At 41.8% G+C, this 27,710-nt stretch overlaps 2 protein-coding genes across 10 annotated transcripts in view; both read right to left on the reverse strand.

The window, feature by feature from the left end:
• DAPK2 (death associated protein kinase 2) overlaps positions 1 to 18,403 on the reverse strand; it is a 61,100-nt gene extending 42,697 nt beyond the window's left edge. For 3 of the 5 annotated variants that reach the window (XM_052807537.1, XM_052807536.1, XM_052807533.1), the window contains exons 1-3: positions 18,368 to 18,403; positions 18,133 to 18,290; positions 8,374 to 8,471 (exon numbers count right to left, since the gene is read on the reverse strand). In XM_052807537.1, coding sequence (XP_052663497.1) covers positions 8,374 to 8,450 — 77 coding nt within the window. In that variant the 5' untranslated portion in view covers positions 8,451 to 8,471; positions 18,133 to 18,290; positions 18,368 to 18,403. Of the gene's footprint in view, positions 1 to 3,811; positions 3,886 to 8,373; positions 8,472 to 17,584; positions 17,658 to 18,132; positions 18,291 to 18,367 lie in introns of those variants that run through there. The other 2 variants (XM_052807532.1, XM_052807534.1) reach the window with 2 other exon arrangements.
• Positions 18,404 to 22,164: 3,761 nt separating this feature from the next.
• The window catches only part of TBC1D2B (TBC1 domain family member 2B), a 40,098-nt gene continuing 34,552 nt past the window's right edge, over positions 22,165 to 27,710 (reverse strand). For all 5 annotated transcript variants that reach the window (XM_052807522.1, XM_052807524.1, XM_052807523.1 and 2 more), the window contains one exon: positions 22,165 to 26,154. In XM_052807522.1, the coding sequence (XP_052663482.1) occupies positions 25,959 to 26,154 (196 nt within the window). In that variant the 3' untranslated portion in view covers positions 22,165 to 25,958. The remainder of the gene's footprint in view (positions 26,155 to 27,710) is intronic.

Consider the following 27,710-nt stretch of genomic DNA (forward strand, 5'->3'; position numbering starts at 1 on the left):
ATAGCACTCTAGAATACAGTGACTTTACAGGGCAAGTTTCAATATTCACAACATGGAGGTGCTGAGCACCTTTGGACATATGCTGTCTCTGATAATGTCACCGTCTGGCACCTTTCAACCACATCTCTTTACAGCTCATGCAAAGATAGCCAACATATCCTGGCCCAAAGACGACGATCTCGGTGTCCACTGCCAGAGGAGAGTCAGAACAATAGAGGAATATGGATTCAAACAGAAGGATCTAGTTTACTGGAATAAGTAGAGAGCAAATAAACCATTTGAAATTCAAAGCAAGATTATTAACTAATGTTTCTGAACAATGCTATGAATTATTACAGGCTATCAATAAAGTAACACGGTATCTGCATTACAGCCAATTAATGCCCTAAACACCATTTTGGGTCATTAGCCCTGAGTCACAAGAAACCGTGCCACCTACTGAAACATCACCAGCATCTCCTGAAGCTGTTAAATGTTTTTGGAAACTTGCCAATCACACAGTGACAAGCAATGTGGCCCTTATCAGCTCCCGAGGTCGGAGTAGCAGAGTCTGCAGTGATACAGCACTGACAAATTCCTGATAGCCTGGCAAGCATTTTACGTAATCTGAAGCTCAGGAATAAAATGCACATGATAAAAAATTTTCCCCACTTATCACACTTAGCTTTTAGATTGAATATCAGCTCTCGGAGTGGTAATGAACAGAGTCCAGAGACCTAGGGAAGGTCAAAGCTGACTCATGCTCAGCAGGAATAGCTGATTTGATAAGCTGTTCCTTCTGCTATGTGGAGCAACACCAGCACATATATAATATGCATGCAGAAAGTTAGCACACTGTACCTTTGTGTTAAAAGGTCCAAATCCAGCTAGATATGGACTGTATATAATATACCTGGGAGCAGATAAATTTTAAGAGGATAGCAGTATTATGGTTAAATGATTTTTCTCTCTCCTCATGTATGAAAGATGGAAATCATGCTGGCATTTTAATCAAGATTTTAGCAAATTATCTGTAAGGCCAAAACCACAAAGGGTTGCTGATACTCCCCTTCCACTGTTCTTTGTGGAGTCTTCTGGTCTGCCAAATAAGAGGTGGAAGTTATCTCCTCATCTTATTTAATCTTTACTATATTGAAGTAAACAATCTCCTCCACAAGCAGGACAACACAGAAGCTACATTATTTGTTCCCGCTGCTCTTCCTACATATGCAACAGACAGAACAATAGAAATTCTCTCTCTGTGAGGATTATAGGGCCACAAAACTCAGATATTGAGGTTAACTACCCTCTCACAGAAGCTGTATATTCTGTAGTAAGTAAAGATTAGAAGTCCTGGCTTTAGGATACAGTCACCCACTTGTGGTGTAAATGAATCTGCAATATGGGCTGCCCAAAACAGGCCAGTTACTCCAACCCAAACATGCTGGCACTAGATAGAACAAGTCTAGCTATTTGAGTGATTTTATATGTCTCTCCTCACCAAAGCATCACTGCGCGTCACACTCAGATATTACAACAGGTTTTCATTCCGGTTCAAAACCACCAAGGTAGAGTTTTAACAATTATTAATAGATGTCACCTGAGCTAAATTAAGCTTGACCATCAGACAAGTATCTGCAAGCCCTATTCTGCATAAGATGCTAGTAATTTGTCCAATGCTTTATTGTTGTTAGTCCGGTGGTGAGCTGCACTATGTTTATTTTATGTGTATTTTTACTCATAAGTAACATTTTTCATTTCAAAAGCATAGAATGAATACCATACAGAGTCTATTTTCTCAGCTGTTCAAATTTCCATCTGCTTTCTACTGCAATGCAAAGTGGAAAAAATAGTTTTATTTTTACAGAAATGGCAAAGCAAAGACTGGGATTAGGCTTAATATTCAGGGGTTAAAGACATTACTGAATGTGAGCTTTCTGAGCACTGCCTACTGGGGTCACTCAGCTCTAATTATACTTTCAAAGCCAGATATGGAGTGAGGAGATACACTGAGATCACTTCCATCATTGAGATGGATGCTGGTAATAAGGAATTCACTCAAAAAAAATGCACAACTTTGTTACTAAGTAAGGCTAAGGCCAGTTCTAAATAACCAAGACGAGTTCTCAGTTACTGTAGGTAGAGCAGCTTTGTATTATTAGGGGGAAAAAAAAAAAACCACAAAAAACCAAAAGCAAACAACAAAAACTCCCCCGTATTTTCTCTGCACTTCCTGTTAACAAATCAAAGATTTTGGACACAGTTGAAAGAACACTGAAAACTAGCAGGGAAATTTGTTTAAAAAGCAAAAAGCTAATATCACTCATTTTGCTAGAAGGAATAAAAAAATCCAAAAGTAATGACTGCATCAGACAGCCGATTACAATCATAGTGATGGTGACCAAGTACTGGATGCCAAAACTGTTTCAACAAAAAATTCAATATACATCAAACACATGACATAAAAGATTTTTGTAACAAGAAACAGTAGTAGAGGTGCTGGTTAGCGCTCAGTAACTAAACTTACATTTTGCATCAAAAGCAAAGACTTGCTTTGTGTGTGTTATTCTTCCAAATGTAAAGAACTAATTCAAATTATACATTAATCTAAGAACAGAGTTAAGGTTCATGTCTGAGAAAGCCCAATACTGAACAATTTCTATAGATAGAAAAAGCATTCCTGGTACGAAGATACTGTGCGATGTGTGTTAAGGGTAAATTTCCTAGCTGCAGTCACACCCTCTGTTTACCAAGGAGTCCACTTAGCTGGATGACATGCCTTTTTATCATAGATTTCAAAGTTCCTCCCCTACAAAGAATCCCTCAGTTATCTCTGCCTTTTGTTGTCATTACGTAAATAAATATTTATTAGTTACACTGTCAGAACAGGGATTATGTGCCAAGCCCCAAGGTCCCATTACCACTGGTAAAATGTTGCATTTGCTGTCCTTTTAAGCTTCACCCAGAGAAAGAGGTTCCACCTGTCTCAGTGAGCGGAGCTGATCCCCCACACACAAGGCAGGGAGGAGACAGGAACTTGTAGCTGGAGAGGGCGGACAACAGGAGGCACGATAGGCCATAGATGAAAGATCTAGCTTGGCTTTAATCATGACACTGCTGCTAAAAAAACCCCAAGAAACATGAGGAAACAACTAGGTAGTGATATTTAAGCACATACAGCAGAAAATTCCTCAAAGTGAAATACAGACCATCCTAACATGCAGAAAAATGTCACAGCCTTGCTATAAAATTGATTTCCACAGTCTAAGCCCGATCCACTCAAATTTAGCTCACCTTTTGCATTAACAAGGCATTAGCTTGGGTTTCTAGGATTAGGCACAGGACCCCACAGAAAACAGCTATCTCAGTATTCTACACAATTTCAGCAAGCCCTGCCTGTTTTTCTTCTCAGAAGAAAAGCTCTTACAATTTTAAAGACATGCCCAGCTGCTTTCCTCAGAGGCCACCATGCTGTATCAGCAATAAGCTGTCTGTCTCTCCCAACAGAGAGGATTTCAAACTAGCAAGTGAACAAAATGCTTTTCCTGTTTCTCATGCATACTGGAAGACTGTTTTGATTTCCTATGAAGACCAGTTCACCAGACCATGCATCTTGTATCCATACAAGATTGCCTACCTCTGCAGAAAACATAGCAAAACCAGACAAAAGCTGGAGAAAGTTGAGGCTAGAGATGAGCATAGTTCCCAGACACTGAAACAGGCAAGAAACTGGAATGGCAGGTGGTAAGGCTGGCACACATTGCAGAGGAAGGCAGAGCCCCTTCCCTACAGTGAAAGGACAATAATGAAGGAAAGGGGGAGACTTCCTTACCCAGAAACATCACTCCAAGGTTTGTCTTTGTTGAGCATGATCTAAGTCCTTGTACACTCCAGAGAGCTGACCTGCGGTGTGCAGGACACTGTCTCAGGACACTGCAATGCGATTCCCGCACCACCGTGCAGGAACACACTTTCTCAACAAGCACTGTCACGAAACACTTCCGGACAAGTTCCGTGACACTTCCTACCCTCTGCCCAGGCTTGACATGTAACAGTGACACTGCCCAGAAGGCACAAATGTCAACAGCTCTCTACAGCCTGGCTGGCAACACATTTAGGTAATAGATTAATGACTCTGCGGTACAACCTTTTATAAATTACACTGCACGTCACTGAAATTCTAGCACTCTCTGTGCACCTACCGCCACCATCAGTGTTTGCTAGTACAGCTGGAAGAGGCTACTGCAGGTTTGTACAAGACCTCCTTTTGTCCAGCTAGACAGAACTACCCATCCAAATCACAAAGCTCTCCAGTGAGCTTTACGGCTGCCACTTTCCTGGGAACTATGCCACTAGCTCAGTAGGCCAGTTCTTCCTTCTCTCGGACTGCACTGGCCTTGATTGAAGTTTCCATTCTTGGTTGTCTCTTGCTGTGACCTCCCTTGCCACGAGAACCAGCAGTTATTTGACCTGCTGCATATTCCCAAGAAGTCAAGTTAGCCTCCACTTCCTCACATTTTCCAGGAAGCGTTTCCATTGCTTTGGCATGCCGTTAGAGTGATCTGCTACAAACATTCCTGCAAATGGCTTATACCAGGATCTTCCTCAAAACAGGCAAAACCGTTAATAGGTTTCCTAAAAAGTTTAATAAAATCAATGGTAAAGAATGCGGTTTGCCATTACTTGAATAAGAGTTACATTTAGCAACATAAAGTCATATTTGAGGAGGGATACATTTTGCAAGCATTCTATGGAAAATAATTTTTCAAGTATCTATTTTTGATCAACAGCTCAGACACAGAAAGAAACCGACCCCGTCAGAAAGTCTGATGCCTTCAAAGAGTGACAGCATTAAATGCCTGGGAGGACTGTATAAAGTACTCCCAAATCACACAATCTACTGCCCTTGGGAGAAGGGGAAAGAGAAGAGAATCTTCTAATACCTTTGCAGGCACTGATTACTTTATACCACATTGCTTTCTAGCTCTTCTAGACTTCCAGACTAACTAGTATAACTGAGGACTTTTAAAATAAATATCCCTATAACATATTCATGTTCAGTTAAGTTTTCTAAACTCTCTCCTTCTCGTCATAAATTTTGAAAAAGAAAAAAATTAATATTTCAATATTCTAGCAATAAACTGTATTATAGATTTCAAAAGGGTTTTTTATTTATTTTAAAATGTTGAAATTTGCTAAATTCACTTTAGAGGGTCCTCCTCTTTTTAGGCTCCCTTTCAGCTATTGCTGGAGAACCTCAGTCCCCACAGACTTCACACTTACAAACCAACCGATATTATCTTGCAGGAAGTAACTTTAAATATACATATATGATAATACAGTATTGCACTCATTCAGCATAGGCCATGATAAGCTTCCCAAGTATAGCTGCTAGAATGAACAAGCCCATCAGCAACTTTTTTAATGCCACATGCTTGACTTGTTGTTCCCTGTATGCACCCTTTGGAGAAGTTGAGCAACAGAGGTGTAAACCTAAGGTTAATATTTAAAAGATTGAGGGAATGTTGGAGCTAGGCAGCTAGTTACAGCACACAAGCTGCAGCTATGGAAAACCTGCTCCCCCTTTCTGCAAAGAGTTTTCTCTCACACCATTGCCTCGGCACAGGAGACAACTGCATTTCCAGCATTGTTTGAGTTTCTTCTAGCTCAGCAGTGATTCCGAGAATGATTTGGTTGAGGAGTCCACAAACGCGCCATTGGCAGGGTTTTATACAGCTGGATCTGAAGAGCCTTTGCTGCAGCTACCTTCAGTGCTGCACAGCGACAGGAAGGGTCTAATTTTATCACCAGACCAGATATATCTGAGCCTTGCTAAGGAGTATTTGCAGTATTTAATAGGAGCCTCCTTTCCTAAGTACTGTGCAAAGACTTTCAGAAAAACAGGTGCTGGCTGTCAGTGAGATCCTGTATTTTAACTTCTGACTGAATCCAAGCTAGAACAAGCACTAGGCCTGTATTAATGACTACTTTTGTTCTCAAGAAATCATAGACTCAGGAGGACATGAACAGGACAGACTCTTCACAGAGTTTGAAAACCTTTGTTTTGTAAGTGACTTCTGTTGCCAGAATGATAATAAATTAATCCTTTCACCTGCCTGTAACAGTCAGCAATTAAAAGCTTGTTGCGAACGTATTGAACTAACAAAAGGCATCTACAGGTTCTAAGGGCACCAGTCAGCATTGGAAAAGACTCTTGCATTTCAGTCACCACAACCTGTCTACTGTGTTATTTTTCTTCTAACAAAGCAAGATATCATTTGTTGCTGGCCTTAATCAGTAGTTACTGCTCAGAGATACAGAGGCATGATAACCCAGTGACACTCCACATAAAACACACAGCTGAAACAAGAGGTCTGCAGAGCTCCTCACAAAATCTGAAAGTGAAAATACACTGACAAAGACAATGTGATGTTATATTCATGGGCATGTGTAACGTTTACAACTTGAACACATTCAGAGCAAGGGAGCTAATTCCAATCTTGCTGCCCTCTTCTCACAATTTACAATTACAGGGTTTTCCTTGAAAAATTGTAACAAGCAGCAGAGGTCTGCTTGTTGCAATTTGCCTATTTCCTTCAGGTCTTTCAGGAAACATTTTTGCCTACAGACCTCAGTACTAAGTAGACTTGGATATCTCATCTACAAGAAGTATTACACACAAAATGCTGAGAACTAGAACATGGTTTTGTAGTGGAGTTTAATACCCCCTTTGTCATGTAAGGATGGCTCTTGCTCACGTACACACCTACTCCTTCTTCTGGCTTATCTAGAAAAGGTCTTTCTTGCAGAGAATACGCCCATTAAAAAAGGCAACAATTTCAGATTCCATGTCTGAGTGTAGTCTCCTCTAAACCAGCCCATCACCCAACATGTAGTGAGTACCAGCTCCATGACATAACCCTGGGATCAGCCATGTTTCTATGACACGCAGCCAGGAAAGGAGGAGGTTCTGCTGTGACCATGCAAGCCTTTACCAGGCTGAGGCCTTTCAGGCAGATTCAAATAGCAAGGGCCAGCCTTTACCAGGTTGTTTCAACTACACTTCTCCATTCGAAAGGCCTAATAACCATCAGCTTGAAGAGGAGAGTGAGGTTCATCATCTCAAAAGACACTGGATTTCCAAAAACAATTCAGGAACCAAAGTAAAAATATGCTACTTGGTTTCCAGTTTCTCATTTTAGCAGTTTGACTGTTACAGCACATACTAGGGCTTCCTAGGTTAAAAAATGCACACCTTTTACACCCTGCATACACACACTGAATTTCTTTACTGCTCACTGTTGTCAGATTTTCACTTTCAGGCTGATGTTCTCAGAACCAGTCAATACTCAAAAGTAAGTAGTTACAGAAAATATCCTAGTTGAGACCTTTGTGAGAGGGAAGGAAATGAAAAAACAACAAAAATCCAAACCCAGAAAAAATCTCCCCTTAAAAGAAATCTTCTCAACAATTCTAAAAATAAAATAGCTGGCACTGCAAAAAATAAGATTTGGCAGGAAAACAGCTTCAACTGAAGTGTTTTAATGTAACTAAATTATTGGCCCTTGAAAAAGGGTAATTGCACATACACAGTCATTTATCAAAACCAACTGCCAGACGTTGGGAAAGAAGCCAACATGTGTATAGTCCTAATTTAGCTATTTGCATACTAAAAAGAAAATAATTGGAGGGTTGGACACTGAATGGAAACCAGCTATCCTCACCCAGAGCACTCTATGTTGCTAAGTGACTGGGGGAGCCCTGTGTCATCCAGCTCACAAACCCAGCAGTGTTTAAACAGGTGCTTATGGTTAAGCATGGTAATAGCCCATTAACTCCACCTATAATTAATACCTGCAGATAAACCTGTATAGATTAAAAGCTATATACAGGTATTAACCAGTCCAGCTGAAATTTTGACAGGTAAATCTTTTCAGGAATACATACACAGTGTTTTGCAGGCAGATATGAACATGTCTGTCAGTGCTCGGAGCCAGTTGAAACAGTGCTGTGCAGCACTGTTCAAAACAACAAGCCAAATTAAAGTGCTGCGTCTATGACGACAGCACAATGGGTTCCTGTTTCCTAGCTGGTTTAGAGAATGGACAGGTGAACTCAGTCTAACGCACAGACACAGATGACACCTACCTACAAAAGACAGTGTAAACATACCTTTTGTTGTCCTAGTTGCAAGAAAAGAAACAGGAAAAACAGTTAGCACACTTAACCTAAAAAGAAAATAATATCCAAAGTACACTTTTTATAAAAGGATGTGTTTCTCTTGTTGTATATTGCAATTGATTTAGGCTATCATGCAGTCATTGTTTTAAGATGTGGCAAATATCCCCACGTGTCAGCTTTTAGAATAGTATGGTGTCACCAGCATGAACTTACCTTCCTAGCTCTTCCCCAATTTCGTAAACATCCTCCACCTTCTGTTGCTTGAACAAAGCCATAACTGGACTTCTCATTGATGCACAAAGATGATGCAACTACAATATTAAGAAAGAATGACATTCATCACGATCTTCCAACAGGCAAAGAATCAGTAAAACACATTTCTGGTATAGTCACTTTAGATCCATTGCAGCTCACTCATGGCCAAAGATACCATTGATCAATCAAAAGAATTAATTTAGCAGTCTCAGCCAAATAGTGAGGGTCCGAATCTGCAAAGAGGTGAGTGCCTATAAGTGAAGAAGGTTCTTGCCCCTCACTGAAGTAACTGAGCACATATTTAACCAGAAGCACAGAACACACCTTGAAACATAAATGTGACTGAAGTAAAGCAACTAATGAATAATTTGACAAACTTATGGGCAATAAAGCATCCATGCTACAACAGAGAGCTAGCATGAGACTCAGCATTACAGGCTTCTTCATTAAATGTCAGCAGGCAGACCATGAACCAAGGAGATGACAAGGCAGAGCTTCCTTTTTCTCATGTCAGGCAGTGTTTCTGAAGCACACAGGCAGGACAGCAAACAGAAACCTGAACTACTGCTGCAAAAAGGCACTGTGATTCAATTTACAGAGTTTTCGGTGCAACATCTTCCATCACACACTAGATGTTTCAAATGAGAAAAACACAGGCAGCATTTGTTGCATGCATTACTCTGTGTAACTGTGAAATTTGTTTCCTGAACACAATCTTTTAAAATGATAAGCTCTGTGAGGTCTGGAAAAACAAGCCTCACATTGGTGCATACAAGCACCTGGGAGTGCACTATGCTGTGCTGCTTCTGGAAGAGAAGATGATCAGAGATCACTTTATTCCTCGTGTCCTGGTTTCAGCTGGGATAGAGTTGATTGTCTTCCTAGTAGCTGGTACAGTGCTATGTTTTGAGTTCAGTATGAGAAGAATGTTGATAACACTGGTGTTTTCAGTTGTTGCTAAGTAATGTTTAGTCTAAAGTCAAGGATTTTTCAGCTTCTCATGCCCAGCCAGCGAGAAAGCTGGAGGGGCACAAGAAGTTGGCACAGGACACAGCCAAGGCACCTGACCCAAACTGGCCAAGGGGGTATTCCATACCGTGTGACATCACATCTAGTATATAAACTGGGGGGAGTGGGGGCGGGGGAATCGCCGCTTGGGGACTAGCTGGGTGTCGATCGGTGGGTGGTGAGCAATTGCACTGCACATCATTTGTACATTCCAATCCTCTTATTATTGCTGTTGTCATTTTATTAGTGTTATCATTATCATTATTAGTTTCTTCTTTTCTGTTCTATTAAACCGTTCTTATCTCAACCCACGAGTTTTACTTCTTTTCCCGATTTTCTCACCCATCCCACTGGGTGGGGGGGAAGTGAGTGAGCGGCTGCGTGGTGCTTAGTTGCTGGCTGGGGTTAAACCAATGACCCCTCGGGATATACCCACACAGCAACATAAGTTATGTTAACATAATGGATTTTAATACAATAACCAGCCAACCAGTTTACAACATGTTTGGTGTTTCCTGTGTAGATGAACACTAGCATTATCCCCAGTGGCCCAAACAACATCTAGTATTTAGATCAGAACGTGTAAAATAGCTGTAAGGCCTCTAGCACCACAATAAAATCATAGAATCATAGAATGGTTTGGGTTGGAAGGGACCTTTAAAGGTCATCTAGTTCCAACCCCCTGCCATGGGCACGGACACCTTCCACTAGACCAGGCTGCTCAAAGCCCCATCCAACCTGGCCTTGAACACTGCCAGGGATGGGGCAGCCACAACCTCTCTGGACAACCTGTTCCAGTGCCTCACCACCATCACAGTGAAGAACTTCTTCCTTACATCTAACCTAAATCTATCCTCTTTTACTTTATAGCCATTACCCCTCATCCTACCACTACGTGCCCTTGTAAAAAAATCCCTCTCCAGCTTTCCTGTAGGCCCCTTTAGGTACTGGAAGGCTGCTGTAAGGTCTCTCTGGAGCCTTCTCTTCTCCAGGCTGAACAACCCCAACTCTTTCAGCCTCTCTTCATAGGATTGCTGCTCCAGCCCTCTGATCATCTTTGTAGACCCGCTCCAACAGGTCCATGTCTTTCCTGGGCTGAGGACTCCAGAGCTGAACACAGTACTTCAGGTGGGGTCTCACGAGAACGCAGTAGAGGGGCAGAATCACCTCCCTCGACCTGCTGGTCACGCTTCTCTTGATGCAGCCCAGGATACGGTTGGTTTTCTGGGCTGCAAGCACACATTGCTGGGTCATGTTGAGCTTCTCCTCAGCAAACACCCCCAAGTCCTCCTCTGGGCTGCTCTCAATCCACTCATCGCCCAGCCTGTATTTGTGCTTGGGTTGCCCCGACCCATGTGCAGGACCTTGCAGTTGGCCTTGTTGAACTTCAGGAGGTTTGCACGGGCTCACCTCTTAAGCCTGTCAAGGTCCCTCTGGATGGCATCCCCTCCCTCCTGCGTGTCGACCGCACCACACAGCTTGGTGTCGTCAGCAAACTTGCTGAGGGTGCAAGTTTAATCTAACTACATTGAGCCATATAGTTATTCTCACACATCTCTAGCCTTCAGCAGCATATCTGTACTTCTCAATGTAACGTACATTTCCTTATGAACCCCAGATTCTGCTTGCTTCAGACTCACTGGGGACTTCCAGGTTCTATATTTCTATACAGCTCCTGCATGTTTTTAAATAGCAGTCTTTGGCATCTGACTGTGGTACACTGTGAAGCATATTTCACAAGCAAAGCTCTATTTTGATCCTTTAGAAATAAGCTCAATTCAACGTTGCAAGAAGATCCAGCTATTGTGATAAATCAGCAGACTTCTTATAAAACAGGACAAAGTACCAAAGAATAATTGCAGGGTTCCTGCCAAGTTGAAATGCACATATTTAAGGTTTTTCTCTAACAAAAGCATATACCATAAGCAGCAAATACATTGTAAAAATCCAACAACTTGTCAAAACGCACCCAGTTTTCATTGTGCACTCACCTCAGAAAAAAGACTGGCTGCTTTGGTTTTTCCCTCCCTTTTTATAAACCATTCGCTTCTAACACATGGGAGGCATGTTGAGTATCAATTAAATTCCTTTCCAAATATGCTCCTTCTATTGCTTCGAATGAACAGAAATAGTCTCTTAGTACTTCTACATATATTTTTGGCTGATGTTAGCAAAACCTACGCATTAGGAGAAAAATTATTTGACTACTTTATTTCAAGCAGAAGGGCTACTGCATCAACACTTACACTGATACTAGCTGGGAATAACATTCACTCTTTCAAAAATAGTAACAGTAAGTAAAGGGATATCAACAAAATCAGATGTCCCTCTATTAGGCACTCAGGACCAGTTACACAACACACAAGCTGAGAAGGGGTACCTGCTTCCATCCTCTAGCGACACAGTTTTGTGTAATTCTGTGACAGCTCTCATCATATACTTAACATCTCTGTGCAGTGCATCCTTTTGGATCGCCATTTCCAAAGTACAAGGAGATCTAGGGGGACTTTGCGACTATTTATTTCCCTTCACTCCTTTCCCCTTCACAATGTACTTACTAGGTGGGGAGCTTCTAATGGCCCACACCCAGCCTACAGCCTGCTCTCCTCTACACTCTTTCCTCCAAGATGGAGGAGAAGATACGGGGCACACGCATTATTCTGGCAAGCCCCACTCCCTGTCCCCAAGGGACCCACAGCTTCACTCGTATCAGATGATGGGAAATGTTTCAGCTATACATCAAAACTGCATCCTCTCCTTTTCGAAGGGTGTGTATCTGCACACCTCATGGGATAGTATGCATGTTGTGACATGACATGACTGACATGCATCTGTCACATGACCAAAACACATCCATTTCTGTCACGTTTCAGAAGTTACCATTTCCACTGCATGACAGACACTTGCAAACACCTCATGGAGGAGAGGGAGGTGCAAGGTGCCCCTAGCAATAGCTTTCACACCCTCAATAGCAGCCTCGCTGGAGGTCTCCATTGGAGATGTCGTGGCTCTCTTAAAGGCTCTGTGAGGCCTACTGCATTTTCATTAACAAATGAGTTCAAACTCCAGTTTCAAAACTCTGCAATCGAGACAAATTTGCCTCCCACGTCTTCCTGTTATATCTGTGCTCTAGCGGTGATCTCTCTCATCCAGCTACCTCAGGCAAATAATAGAAACCACACAGGCTGTGACACTGAAGACAAGAATAACCATAGCACTATTAAAGCATACTGTAGAAATCAACACTTGCATTGGTGAACTTTGACTAGATGCATGACAACGTGGGGGTTTTTTTTCCACTTCCACTTTCCATACCTGTGTTTTCTCAGACATTTTCTGGCTGATCCTTACTTGGCCTGTATTTTCAGAGTTTTTCAAGATGAAGCCAGGTGAACTGTTCTGCTACTCTGCTCATTAATTCCCTTCCCAAAGCCACATTCATGCCTGGGACAAAAACATCTCTTTTTTGTCTCAATGAAAACAAACAACTCAAATTCTGCTTTGTAAGCAAATTATTGTATTCCTCAAGCAACCTTTCATAATCTCGGAGAAAGCTCATTGACCAATATTGCTCAGGGCTTGAAACTACAGTCAATAAATGCTTTAGTAGCATTTACAAGAATGAGGACATCTCTGAGCTATTGGCTCTATACTAAGTTTATATAATGTTGCTTGCAATTGTTCAGAGCAGGATTTTCTGAAGTGTTGGTGCAAAACCTAGTTCAACATCCACAGACTTCAGAAAAAGCAAACAAAGGACAAAGCCAAGCCTTGCTGAAAACCCCAAACCTTTTGCTCATCCTGAATTGCAAGATTAAGTTCTGAGCGCATGCAAAAGTCAAGTATGGGAAAATGCCCACTTATTAAGAGATACTGCTGAGACTTGCCCAAAGACTGTAAATCCCTCAGGCTGACTACTCCCTTCATCAGAATCCAAGGTACGTGGCTATAAATAACGTTGATGCAAACACACCTGAAAGAAAACCATTGTTCTAAGAGAGACTTTGTCATTCAGAAGAGCAAGTTAAAAACAGTGCTTTGAGAATGGGAAACCCACCCAAGATGCCTCTGGGAACACAGCCACTTTATGTTTGATTGACAAGTTTACTCATTTCCTAGCATCCTCCAAAGAACACATCTACTTCTGCAGATGCATAGAATCCATGTAATATTATGTCAAAAATAACCAGAAAATTCCCATCCCTTTTGCTGATCTTTTAACTTATACCCTTGTTCTGCAAAGGTCAAACCAGCAAGCTTACTCTCAATACCAAGGAACCGTTCAAGCATCCAGGTCAGCCTAGAGCCTTGTTTTTGAAGACTGAACTCAAAACTGTTCCAAAGCGTTCAGACCCTCCAGTCATACCTCTGATGTGCCAGTGTTTCCCATGTCTATCACTTCACGTTATCTTATACTGCCTTCCACTCTCATTACTTCTGCAGATATCTCACTGGCTTTCACCCAACAGTCACAATTAGCAGATGCCCAAAATAGATCATACACTTGATGATCCAAGACAATTATCATTAGCAAATACACAGCATAAAGGGGATAAGATAAAAAAGATAACCTTCATGCACTTAAAATTCATCTGAAATAAAAATGCCATTCAGAAGCATAAACACAACCTTCCCCAGATATTATATGCTGATCTTAGGAAACTAAGGTGATTTCACATTCAAAAGATTTCAACTACACTGTTTTTGTTGGACTCCATTTGCAAGTACAGAGCACCAGTATACCAAAGGAGGCATGAGAGACAATTTTTTTCTCTGGTCAGATGGTGATTTCCTTACGCTGGTCAGTGAAAGCAGACTGAATTAGAGATCATCATTCATCTTTGACTCATTCAGACAAAGAAGTTGTACATTCACGATCTGAGGAAATAGCAACAATCAACTTCGTTTGCTGATACACTCTTTATGCTAACACTTCTGGGGCATGCGTCCAAACAATATTGCAAAACAATGAGTCAGAACCATTTCCAATCACTCAGGGATTCATTAAAACCAGGAGGATGCAGGAATCTGCTGCAGTCATTTGTAGATCAGACCAGAGCTTTAGGAGCTCCAAGGCAAGCTCTGCAGCAGAGATAACCTTCCGTGTTCTTTCACAGAACATGCCGTGTCTACTCCTCAACCATCCCATGTTGGGGTCATCTCTTCTCTATCACTCTCTTTGCTCTAGGATTCCTAGCAGTGAGCATTTTAATATGAAGGCCAGCTTCTACTCAGCATTCATATTACTATGTTTTCATACTGATACTCCATAGTATAGTATACGTACAGCGTACTATACTTCACCTTTTACTCCTGTATCCAACTCCCCTTTACGCATCCCAAATATCACAAGGTGGCAAAGTATTGTTTACCTGTGCAAATGATTTTCCTACAGACATGTAACAACGCTGTAGCAAAACCATAAATAGAATATAGAACTCTGAGATTCCAGTTTCAGGCACTAGAAATATGTCCTGTTTGATCTCTTCAAGTTCCTAAATTCAGTCATACCTAAAATTGGATCTTATTTACCCTAAGAAATCACACTGTTTCTCATTATGATCTAAGGCATAAATTTAAACACATATATTTTATATCAATACAAACCCTGGATGTAGATATTCTTACTGCAGCACAGAAGTCCCTTTTTAGTGCAGCTTGTGCTGTGTGTAAAGGAAATGAACCTAAAGGAATCCACTCTTCTGAAGAGGGTGACAGAACCCGCCTTAAGAGGAGCAGAAGAAAGTTCTATTTCTCTCTTTTAAAAAAGGTTTCCCTGCATAGGTAAGTTATTAGTCTGTCATTACCAAATTATTTGATGGTCAATGACTGGTCCACACATGCCAAATCCATGACAAATGTCCACCCACCACTGAAAACAAAAGCAGGATTATAGAAAATAGAGTTGAGAACAAAACTGTTGGATCATTTAGCTTGTCACCAGCCTTGCATTTTTTTTCCTTAGGGTATCTTCTACCCTAAGGAAACCAGTTTCAAGTGACTGAGGTAAAAGCTGAATAATTATACTTTCTCAAGTACACCTGACATGAGCTGAATCACTAAATCCTTTGCCAAAGTCAGAAGCAGCCCGTGGCATTTTTTTATATTACAAAGCAATAGTTATACTAAAGCAAAATCCAAAACACATTAGAACAGACCAAAGTAACAACTTCGCTTATAAGTTGTGTTTTAATACTGAAAAATGACCCAAACAATTTAGAATAAAAATTGGACTGTTTAAACATAGTCATTTGGGGGGGGGGGAAGAAAAAACCAAAACCAAAAAAAGACCCACCAAACAAATTCAAGTGATATTGTCTTCTAGTTTTGGTGCCTTATGCTAAAACTAAACAGATTTTTATAAACATTAAAGTGCTTTCCCCTCTCACCCTTCTTATCCCATCTTTCTCTTTTTTTCTGTCCTAGAAAAGAATAAGCAATTCCAACAGCAAAAACCAAGTAATTTTTACCCTCTGCTTTCAAATAAATGTAACCAAAGCACAGTTAAAAGTTATATTAATTTCAGCAAACTCTTATTTTCACCTAAATATTTTCCTGTCAGAAAACAACAGTAGCCTAAAACTTTTTCCATCAGAAAACTGAGGCAGCTATTACTACCTGTGTGCCTATAAAGGACACAAAACACACCCAACATCCGAGCACTTCGGTCCCATTATAGAATCACCGCTCCTGCCACTAACTCTCAAGGGATCCCCTTCTGACCTCCTGAGTTTACTCTCAAGTAATTACATGTGTAGTGGATGACCAAAGACTGCATTTCCAAGCCTCCGCTTCAAGCATACGTACCAAATGCGTTAGCTCTGCAGCTAATTACGACTCCCCAACAGACAGCTAGCTGCCAGTGCTGCCGCTGTAACTGATCTCAAAGCCCTCACATGCTTGTGCGATGAGCTTGGTGTGAACGCCTCGACAGACAGGGCGCAGGGGGAAGCCCGCAATGCCAGGCACGCTGGCAGGGCATCGCAGAGACCCGCTCCCCGTCCCTGAGGCGCCTTCAAGGATTATTACCACAGATAAGACAAATCACTGCCCCAAAGTCAAGTGAGATCTAGCCTGTGCAACCTATGTTTCTTTCACAAGCAAATAAAGGACACAGGAGAGTCTGACACCTACAAATGTTTCAGAACAGATACCTCTAGAGAGGGTCAGAGTTGAGCTTTTTTCCCCCCTGCATTAAGCGGGTAAGCATGCCTATTTTGGTCCTTTTGCAGCTGGTGACCGATCAGCCAAAGCAGCAGCAAATGTGACACATTTCCACCCTCTCATTCACACCTTCGTTCTTGACTGTCTTCTAAAAGGATGCAGGCCAGGCCAAACCAGCCCCTGCTGTGCTGCATCGCCCCGGGACCCCCAGCTCACTGCCCAGAGGAGCAGGTGTTAAGAAACCTACCAGATCCAAGTGAAGCTGTTTGAGGGAAAAGACAGGAAAGAACTTACAGATAAACACGATGAAGTCACACAGCATTTTCTGAATGACATCAGTAAGCTGAGGTGTGAACCCAGAACCAACTGTCCCTGACGGCTTTAGGCAGAAACAACGCCAGACAGAGCGGTGTGTAACACCAAATGGTGTACTTCTGAAACTATTGCACTCCCCAGCCCTTGCGGGACCTGCTCAAGGATCAGTGACAGCTGCTCACAGAGGAGATGATCCGGGGAGCTGCCTTTTCCCCTGGCCGACAGCTGCGGGACAGCGGGCACGTACAGCCCGAGGCGTCCACACCATTAAACACGCTGTGCGGACGGGATGACCAAGTGTAAGCCACCACCCCAGCACCTCCGACAGACCTGCGCCACGACCACCAAGACTGACCTGCGGGGAGGGACCCCACCGCCCAGCTGCAGACCCCAGGATTCGTCCACGACGCCGAGGAAGAGCGGGCAGCGAAGGGCGGCCCGGCCGGCTCCCCAGAGCCCGCCCCAGCCAGACGGGCTTCACAGCTGCGCGACTTCAGCCTCTGAGCTCCGACGCAGGCGGGACCACCGTGAAAGCGGCTCAAAAGCCGGCGGGCGGCACAAGGGGAGAGACGGACGGAGAGAGAAGCAGGGAGAGGGAGCCGAAGCCGTGGAGGGGAAGGGAGCGCCCGGCCCCGCGGAGGGCTTCGGGCGCCGCCGGCTGGAGGGGACAGTGCCCACCTACCGCCCGCGTCCGCCGGGCTCCCTAAGGCGCTGCCTCGCCGCGCAGGGCCCCCACCGCGTACGCCGGGAGGGAGGCTAAAGGGGTAGGCGCCGGCCGCCGGCGCTGCTCACCGGAGAACCCGCCGGGTTTGTGCCGCTCGCCCGCCCCTGGGCGTGAGGGAGGGACGGAGGGAGGGAAGGAGGGGCCGCCGAGCTCCGCGGGGAGCCGCCGCGCCCCCGTGAGGAGCGGGGAGTCCTGTGAGGAGTGGGGGGTCCTGCCGCCGGACGGTGGCTTTCGGCGCTCGCGGAGGGGGGGGGGGGCGGGGGCGGCTCCGGCCGGAGCCCGCGGGGTAGCGGGGGCAGGGCGGGCCCAGCGCCCCCTGCTCCGGAAAAAACCCATGAAATAAACCCATTTCACGGCGCGGGTGGGTCCCCACGGCCCGAAGTCGGGTTTCAGACCCTGTGAAGGTGGCTGAGCCGGCCGCCCTGTCAGCAGCAGCTCCCGGCGGGCGGGGGAGGCTGATCCTCACCCGCTGCACGGAAGGGGCTGCACAGAAAACCCCGCGCCACCTTGCCCGCTCAGCAGGGTTTCTTATCCAGCCAGAGCAGAGGAGGAATGCACCTGCGCATCGCCGCCGAACAGGCATCAGCCCTGCTTCTCCTTCTGGGTAGCAATTGGTCCAAAGTTTGGTAAAGAGCTGGTACTGTCCCAGTTTTCAGCAGCAATCCTATACAAAAATAAAAACTCCTTGTTTATTCCAGAAATCAAAAGGCCCCGCAACTCAAAAACAAACACTGTCCTCACTTGTTTATTCAGTCGGGCTCCATTTCATCAGCAGTCAAGCTGAGTTACTCTGCAATGAGAACAGAAAGTTTCATCAAGGACACATGGACAAACGTAATACCTGCCTGACGTGACTTCAACGATACTATTTTGATACGAATGTGTTGCCTGTGGGCAGCCTACAGGGCAAGTAACTCTAGCACTTGGCATCACCACAGAAGTGACAGCCCTGCATTCCCACGTTTGAGATGCACATAGATGCTTGGTCATTACAAAGCCTTCCAGACCATCACAGCCCTCCCAAGCTGCTTAGGGAATATCTCAGAGGTAGGACCTGATTTCTTCTGCTTTAGTAGATTCAGGATATATGAAAACAATACCAAGGAAATCAGGCTGAGGAGGTGAATTCATTAAGGAGGCACTTCATTTGCATAAGCCTTGTTCTATATTCTGTACAAGCTAAAAACAAGCCTGTATTGTTTATTGAGTGGTCTGAAACTCAACATTACCCAGTGCAATTCCCCGTGGCTTCAAGAAACCACTGTGATAGAATGGCACAGATTTCCAGTCCTCACTGTGGATCTCAAAATGCATTAATATGCACTACTGTAACAAACTTTCGCAATACCGTTTTCCAAGTTGCCCTAGACCAAATGTTGGCTACCAACAATGACATCCTTCATCTGTTTACTCTCCTGTCTTAAAGACATTCCCCAAACCTGTAAAACTAGATTTTCTCCCTCTTTATTTGGCAGACAGTAATTGCAATAAGTACTGTTTGGTGTCCTTAAATTTCTTCTGGGCAAGTTAATATCCAACATTTGTTAATGAAGAATGATGTGGTATTGTTCACACCTTCAAAATCAAATATAAATGCCAGGCTGCCTTCACTTCCAATTTTCTATGCGGTTAAGATAAAGTAAAGTTATGGCAAGTTATCACACATAAATAGGCAGGCTGTTTCCATTGCAATAAGTTGCAAAGATAGATGAATTTAAAAATAATTTACACTAAGCAAGTGCCTAAAGGCAATACTTTTTATTATCACAGTTAAAAAGAAACTTGGCTTCAGACTTGTTCCAAGTCAAGAGGACTGAACTGTGCCCCTGCTTGCCTGCCCTGGGAGTGGTGTTCACAGCCCAGGAGTTCCTCCCAATTCCAAAAGGAAAGGCTGCATCTGATATTACACAGGGTGGAGGACAGGAAATAGGAGCAATAGTAAAGGTTTCAAAGGGCAGTGGAAGAATTCAGAACCCTTTGAAAGGGAAATAAAGGTATTTTATTCCTCACCTTTAGTTCTGCAATGTTACATGATCACATGAAAGTCACAGCAGTCCTCCAACCAAATTCTCAGAGGGAAGGGCACACAAGGAAGGCCACCTCTTTTGTTGGATCCTAGCTGCAAGGAAGGGGACAAAACAGCATGGTTTGCCCTGAAAGGCCTTAACCGCTTTTCAAATCAGGACAAGCTCTCCCTAGTCCCTGAATAACCCCAATTTGAATTTAGCATCTGCTGGCCAGCCCTGCAAGGCATCCAAGAAGAGCAAGCGTAGATTGACTCTCATCCCTGATGCCATGTCCATACGGTTTACAAGCCAAAATACGGGTTCTTCATTAGTAAGATACTGCTCTTACATCTTTCTTTAGTTGCTCACCCTTAAAACACTAACTCAGACTTCTGTGTAACATCTTTGGCAATCAGGGCAAAAGCCTTTATGTGCATACAGGACAAGAACAGGAAGGAAAACCCAAAGCTGAGTAGCATTTGAAGCAGGCAGCACAAGAAAACACTGCGGTGTCTGCTAGCCATGCGTTTACCAGTCTCCTTCAGGAAATGATAAAGAAGGAAGCCTGTACCTTATGTTTTAAAGGGGGAGTCCCAGGCTTAAATACCAGAAAAATACCACCTGCCTTGATAAAAACAGGTAAATAGCTTATTTCACAGTTTAATCACCAATCACAGTGCCTGAATACATCACCAAGTCAGTTCATCAGCTCAAACCTCAAGTCTTTGAGGCAACTCACTGCAAAAATATACCTTTTGTACACACAAAAGGTACACCTCATCTGAAACACATGGGCAGGATGCAGTCACTCAGGCTAGGAGTATCTTAATTAAGGCCGAAGTCATCTTAATTTACCAGTATATTCTACTGTTGAATGTTTTAATTGCTTTACTTCTCTTTACAACACCCCAGACTAATTTAGCATAGATAATAGTTTTCTTACTAAATAACTATTTGGTTTTTTAATAGCACATTCAGTATGTAGTCCCAAGTTTTGCTTTCTAGTCTAATCATCTGAAAAGCTAGCATTGTAGATGGGTATAACTGTAGAGAAGTATGGCTTCTACAGCATAGTATCATGATGAAAATACAGCTCTACTAACTTCATTGTGATTGAACCTTTTACCTTCTTTTCCAGGGGGCAAACTTCCAAGGCAGAGCACACCCTTCCTTTGCATTATCTGAGTGAGTGTATTTCATGTGTGGGAATTCTTAAAGCTTCAGCACTACATGGATTCTGTTTCCAGTGAGGTCAAGGAGCTGCAGATAAGGAAGCTATGTTTAGCACTTCTGAAAATCCCACAGAATGAACACCTGATATATTGTAATACCAGTAGGCTTCAGTGTGTTCTCTGCATCTCTGAGGCACCCCGAACAGAGAGAGAGACTCTGCAGGTATTTGGTCTCAGTTCAGAGTAGGTGAGCTGCAATCTATCCCTTCTAAGTTAACGCATTTCTTAGGAATGAGGTATTTAACAACGCATCAGCCATACTCACATCCTTGTTGCAATTCCACTGAGAACAGATGTCTCAAGCTCAGTCCTCCCAAGGAGGAAACAGGAGCCTCAGCTGTTCTTTAACAGGCCCCAGCAGCTGCTAGGGCAACAGAACCTAGTCAGGCTAAATATGCCAAGTGTCCAAGTGAGGACATTGCTCCGTATGCACTCTCTTCACAGAATTTTCTGTTTATTCCTTTGACTTCAATTTTCAGTATAGAGAAGAGGTCCTTAGGCCATAGTCATGTTCTGCCTCAGTTGCTGCTCTCTATCCTGTTTTGCAACCCCTTTGAACAGACTTCCAACTGTGCCAATATCTACTCTTAACAGCTTGCCATCCTGTAGCAGAGCCAGAGGACAAAAACTGTGCACTATTCACGTCTACTGTGAAAGATCTGCTTGGACATGCAATTAAAGTGGTCTCCCAACTCTTATTTTTCCTCCCTCACAAACATTTAGCGGTTAAGTTTTATCTCTGAAGCAGCTGAGATACTTGATAGCCTCTTTAAGGGAATCAAGGTAACTCCAAAATGCAAAAATCATATCCGACAGACAGACATTGAGGCTAGATTTCCAAATTAATTCAGTACCTTGTTAAATTTTCAAAGCAGCTGAAAGTATGCACTTGGCTACCAAAGGCTTTAGCAGAACATCAGTGCCCAAGCCTATTAAAAAGAGGCTTTTGGTGTCAGGAGGTATCCTACAAATACGTATGTTTCTTAGGAAGCGTGTTCCCTGTGAACACTCATGCAAATTTAATCTCCCCTCTCCTTCCCTCCTCTCCCAAGAAACTAAGGACACCAATCATGAGTTTACCCAGTCAGCATCACCTGCATGCAACATGTCTATAGTTCACATTTTCATGCTTCAAAGCCAAATTTGCATATACATTCCTCTATAGAGACTCTCTCAAATCACGTTATCAGAAAAAACCACCCGCTTTACTACTGTTTTGTTCTGATGGCACCTGCAGTTATTTCCACCTGTTATAGAAACAAAAAAAAAAAAAAAAGAAAAAAAGAACCAGAGCAAGCTGTATAGTAGTAAACAATTTATTTTTTCTTTACATCAATCTTTATGAAAATAACATCACTTACGTTTTGTGATTCAAATTTCTTGTACCGCATATTGCTGATTTCTAACATGGCACTTGAGGGAACATTCACTTAAACAGCTACATAATTTCATGAAATTGATTAATTTTCCATTTCTCAGTTAAGCATGACTGAACATACAACTCTGTAAAATTTAAGACCATTCATTCATTCCTGATGTCTTAAGGAAGAAAAAAAAATCTTTCCCTTTCTGCTGAAATATCTTACCATGTTTACAAAGACTGAGGGGAAGGGGAGATTCTCTCACAGAAGACACCCAAAGAGCAACAAAAAATCTTTTTTACTGATTACATAGCTGGTAAAAAACACAACACACCAAACAATCTGATAACACTGGATAAGACTACCTGTATACATGTACAGGTAAAGCTGAAATACTGTGCAGTTTTAATAGCTAGAGGTATAGTGCACCAATTTTTTGCCTATTTAACAGAAGATAATAGAACGTTTTAAACAAGTAACCACAAGTTTCACTGGAAAGCCATGCATAGGTGTATGAAGAGAGAGGAATATTCTGCAAGATGCAACTTAGTGGTTTGGTTTACATCACATATACTGGGAACCATGCATAAGGAACTCCTTGCACATACGTGCATCATCTTGAAGATAATGCCAATAAAGACTGCTAAGGCTATTTTTTAACAGGTCAATTTCCTACTAAGTAGCCGGCATGAATGTTAAATCCTCATGCGCTGTTTCAGAAGTTTACCCCTAAATACAAACACTTCGTATCTACGCAGTTCAGCTTTTGCAGGCCACTGATTCACACTGTATTTTTGCTTGGTTTCATCAGGTTTAAATACTGCCTGTGTATCTTGCATGTCCCTAACTAGTTAATACTCTTCAAAGTTACCAGATTAACCGTCACTAGAAAACTTAATAGTCAGCCAAAGACATTTGCAACAGCAAGGCAAGCTTCCCCTGACATTGCTTCCTGCTACATGCATCTCATTTTTGTTCTATGTAGACTTCCTAGTGGTCAGAGGTTAGATGCCTCTGCAATTTTTTGACGTTTTAACTAAGGCATCAGTAACAATGCTTAACAAAACGAAGCCAACAGCTCGCTGGGAACTTGAGTGTAACAGCATCAACTCATTTCATATTTGCAAGCTAACAAAATACCCAAAGACAACATGATTTCCATAAGCTTCCTAACATTCATGTATTACATTCACATAGTGTCATAATAAACAGAGCTACTTAGTTTTACTGTACAATGGGGTAACAATTTACATAATGAAACAGAGCAACACACACACACACAAATTTAACCCTCAGCACAACTGTAAGAAAGAAATGGCCCTGTAACATTGCAGGTCATGTTTTGTCAGCTAGAGAACTTCCTGAACAGTTGCCCTAAAGTTAGTTTTATCTTCACAACATAAAGACTTCAATGAAATCACTCTGAAAACATCTCCTAAAGTCATAGGACTAGTTCCTAGTGAAGACTCAAACCCCAGGAATAATAGACTTGTAGGAATAGGGTAGGTACATACTTCTAAATTCTTCACCTTAACACATCAACTGTTGCTACTGGAAGGAAGATCTTCGGCTTAGAAAGATTTCATTTAAAACTTGAAAACAAGATAAAAAAAAAAAAGCAGACATTACAGATTGATTTAGAGACCAGCTCTTTCAAAACCAAGACAGCATAACTAGAAAATTAGAAAACCTGGTCCCATTTTTATATTCAAACACTGATTGTAAGTAAAAAAAGAATACAGTACATGCAATAATATGAAAAACCTGCCTAATGAACTCAAGTACACAACCAAGAGTAACTAGGGAATAAAAAACCCCAAACTACTGCTGACAACAGACAAGGTAGGGGACATTTTAGAACACAAATAACACACAAATCAAGATGATCATACCACGTGTCCCTCATTGGCAAGGATTTGTTGGCTAATTAAAAATTACATCATATAAGAAGAAGCATACATTTTATACCAAAAGTAGTCCTGTAAGTTACAATGTTCACCACTGATTAAATATTTCCCTTCCAGATAAATTGAGTGATAATATGCTTATTTAGAGAAGGCTACAAATAAATTCTCAAAAAAAAAAAAAAAAAAAAAAGTGCTGTGAAACAGAAGCAGGATTTCTCCCTGCACACACTTAAGTTTTCTAAAACAATTACACGAGTATACCTGATAAAGAAATCCTATTTGTTCTCAGAAAACCAAGAGAAAACACACAAAGCAGATGCTTGATGCACTTGACTGTTCCCGATGACCAGTTTTGGTTTTTGCCAATTAATCACCTTCCCAGAGCTGAGCAATTTGCTGCCTAGTATTTGAATGCTAGTTTTATCATGATGCATCCAGACACAACATTTAAGCTAATCCAACATTCTGAAGATCCAACAGGCCAAGAAAGGACATTGCAAAAGTCCAGAGAAGAGCCAGCAAGAAAGAAACCTTCCTCGCCCTCAGAACCATTTAAGAGTATTGCTAGTCATCAAATGAGAAAGAATGGCCTCCAATCACACTTCCACAGTCAGAAACACTACAGCTAAACACCCCAAATGTTTCCTTACAGCTGTCTTGTAGGACGTGCATTCAACACTCACAGCAAAGTTGAGCACATTAAGAGAATATTGCATTATTCTGCTGGAAAAGGATCTTGAATTTCTGTGTGCATGCTGTGACTTTTGGCTCCTTTGATTGATTGATAAGTATTTGTTTTAGGAATCCTATCGCTACCACTATTGTACAATAGTTATACATTCATGCAAAAAGAATGCTATGTTTCTTCTTAAAGATCAAGACGTCATCTTATTTTAAGCCCTAAATAGGAAGAAGCATTAAAATAAAAAATAAAAAAAACAAAAAAACCACCAGATACACAACTAATTAGCTACTAAAACATGGTACTCCTGTGACAAGCTCCATTCTTTTTCCGTAATAGCTGGGTTTTGGTTGTGGCCTTTTTGAGACATTGCAATCAAAAAAGTGAATAGAAATAAAATTGACTAAACAGAATTTAATCTATAAAGCACTTTGCATTAACAAGAATCTTTATCAACACAGCTGCCCAGAAAAGCATAAATGATGTTTGATATCACTGTTTCAGTATACACTGAACATTCAGTGACAAATAGGTACTTATTTTACCTTTACTTTAAGTGCATATATTCAAGTGTTCTGTTTGATGATCCATTTCATGTCACTTCAGGAAAAGACAAAAGAATGTAAAAGTTCTTCCTGTGCTTCATTCCATACTTTTCTAGTTTGTGACCTGAAGAATGCCTAGTTTATTCAAGGACAACATGATGAAAGCCATTTATTGAACTAACCTGAAACCAAAAAATACAATGTCCTCCTACATCGAACGTGCGCTACAAAAAACATGATTACATCCAAAAAAGGTAGAATGGCAGTAAATGTAGTAAACAAAGCGTGGACTTCTCTTACTACTGTTTCACATACAGGCACTAACAGTGCGCTGCAAGAAAACAACTGGCAATTCAGCTGATTGACTAAACTGAGACAGATACTAAGTGCTCTACATACAATTCCATGAACATAAATGTAAACAGAAGTGTTTGGCCTCCATACAAAGCAATATTTCTGAAAGTGCTGGGGTTTGGAAATCTGTCCTGCATATTTCCAAAAGCAACTAGTTTACATTCTGTTTGACAGGATTAATAAAGTGTTTTGGAGGTTAACTCACTTTGGTCACGATCCCAAAGAAAAGTTTATGTTGAGTAGTTTCAACTATCCTCCTCATCATCACTAATAAGGTCTCTTTTTTCTACACACGTCTCTCGTTCACGCAGGAAATCCTCACGAATGGCTTCTAGTTCAGTTAGTTCAAGACGCACTTTCTCCAGGTGATAGGTCCTCCGGTTCCTGATCTGACGTAATGGAAAAGGATTCAGGTCTCCAAAAGCAATACCAGTCAGTTTCCTGTAAGATTATACAACGTTAGAAAACAATCATTCATATTTAGTGTTTTTTAAAATCAGTTTTGAACTTCATCCATATCGAATATTTAGTATATAGCTGATATCTCTGGTCTCCTTCACATAGCTGACAGGTCTCAGATGTTACCAGTATTGCAAGGAAGTTCTATAAAGCACTCAGTTGTAAAGTTAGTTCAAGTGATAAAGTGTTATCAAATGCTCAACAGTTCGCAAAGCCACTTGCAAACTCTGCGTAACGCTATAGCGATTACAGCCTTGACAACACTGAACCGAAGATGTAAGCCTGGCTAATCAGAGCTTCATTGGCTAGACTGAACACTTGGTACATCCAGTTACCCGATCACAGATCGGATAACTTCCTCCATATATCTCACTGAAGCTTGCTCAATCCCAGGACAGTCAGCTCTCAAGTTACCCAAGATAACAAACTGGTGTAAGAGACCAGATAAAACCTGGGATAATACAAACACAGACAAGGATAATACAAAACATCTATAAGCCAAACTTCATGATACAGTGAGAAAGCTCTGGGATTCTGCTGGCTGGAGCACAGAGATCTCTGAGCTAGTGTCAACTCAAGCTCATCAGATCACATAGCAAAGCACGACAAGAGTGTCCATCACCCCTCCAGAGTCATGCTCCATCATACTGTCATTCGGTCACAGCAAAACTAGTAACTGATCTGCCTTATCAGTCCAAAGACAGAGTTAACTACATCATTACTGTTGATCTATACCTAAAAAATATCTCATTATTTACTAAGGGAAAAAGGGGAACTGGAATTTAACTTATTCTAGTTTAATTATCAGATGAACCCAAATATTAAGAAAATTTATTTAGACAGCTTATTTAAGGCTAAGCTCTCCCTAGGTTTGTATTCTTGAGTGAACAAGAAGAATTTCCTGCTATTTATAAACAGAACGTATTCCAAGAGCTTCTCTACCTGTGCACAACATGGTATGGAACACAACTTTCATCTGCAGAAAAACCTAACTATGACATCCTATAACCTAGAATATAATTATGCACACATCTGTAGAGACTTTTCCCCACCAGAGAGCTTAAACTTAGAAATTCTGTGCAAAATATTTTTCTAACCCATTCAGGATGTCCATGAATTTCTATAAAAATTCTCTGAATTTTCCCTCTACAACAAGATTACTTTTTGTCCATATCAGGAAAGACATCATTCTACACGCTTTTGTACTGTTTAAATTTTGATGCTGTAGAACTTGTACAAAATGGTAGAATAAGAAACCAAGTAATTTGAATCATGCCTTATCAGTTCTAGCAGGCAAATTGATATCCCCTAGGTGGCACTGCACCACTACTTTCAACTCCGACTTTGAAAATCCTAAGAAAACGGGTATCTACAGACCAGCACAGAGTATATCTCTATTGTAAATGTCTTCAATACACTGAATTCTGTCCTCACCTGAACTTACCATCTGCCAAAGATACCCGATTAGCTCATTTTGTTAACACCAAAATGAGATCTCTTCCAGCAATATTAGAAATCTTTAAAATAGGTTATTTCAG

This window comes from Harpia harpyja, chromosome 14, assembly GCF_026419915.1.
Source record: "Harpia harpyja isolate bHarHar1 chromosome 14, bHarHar1 primary haplotype, whole genome shotgun sequence".
Taxonomy (NCBI): Eukaryota; Metazoa; Chordata; class Aves; order Accipitriformes; family Accipitridae; genus Harpia; species Harpia harpyja.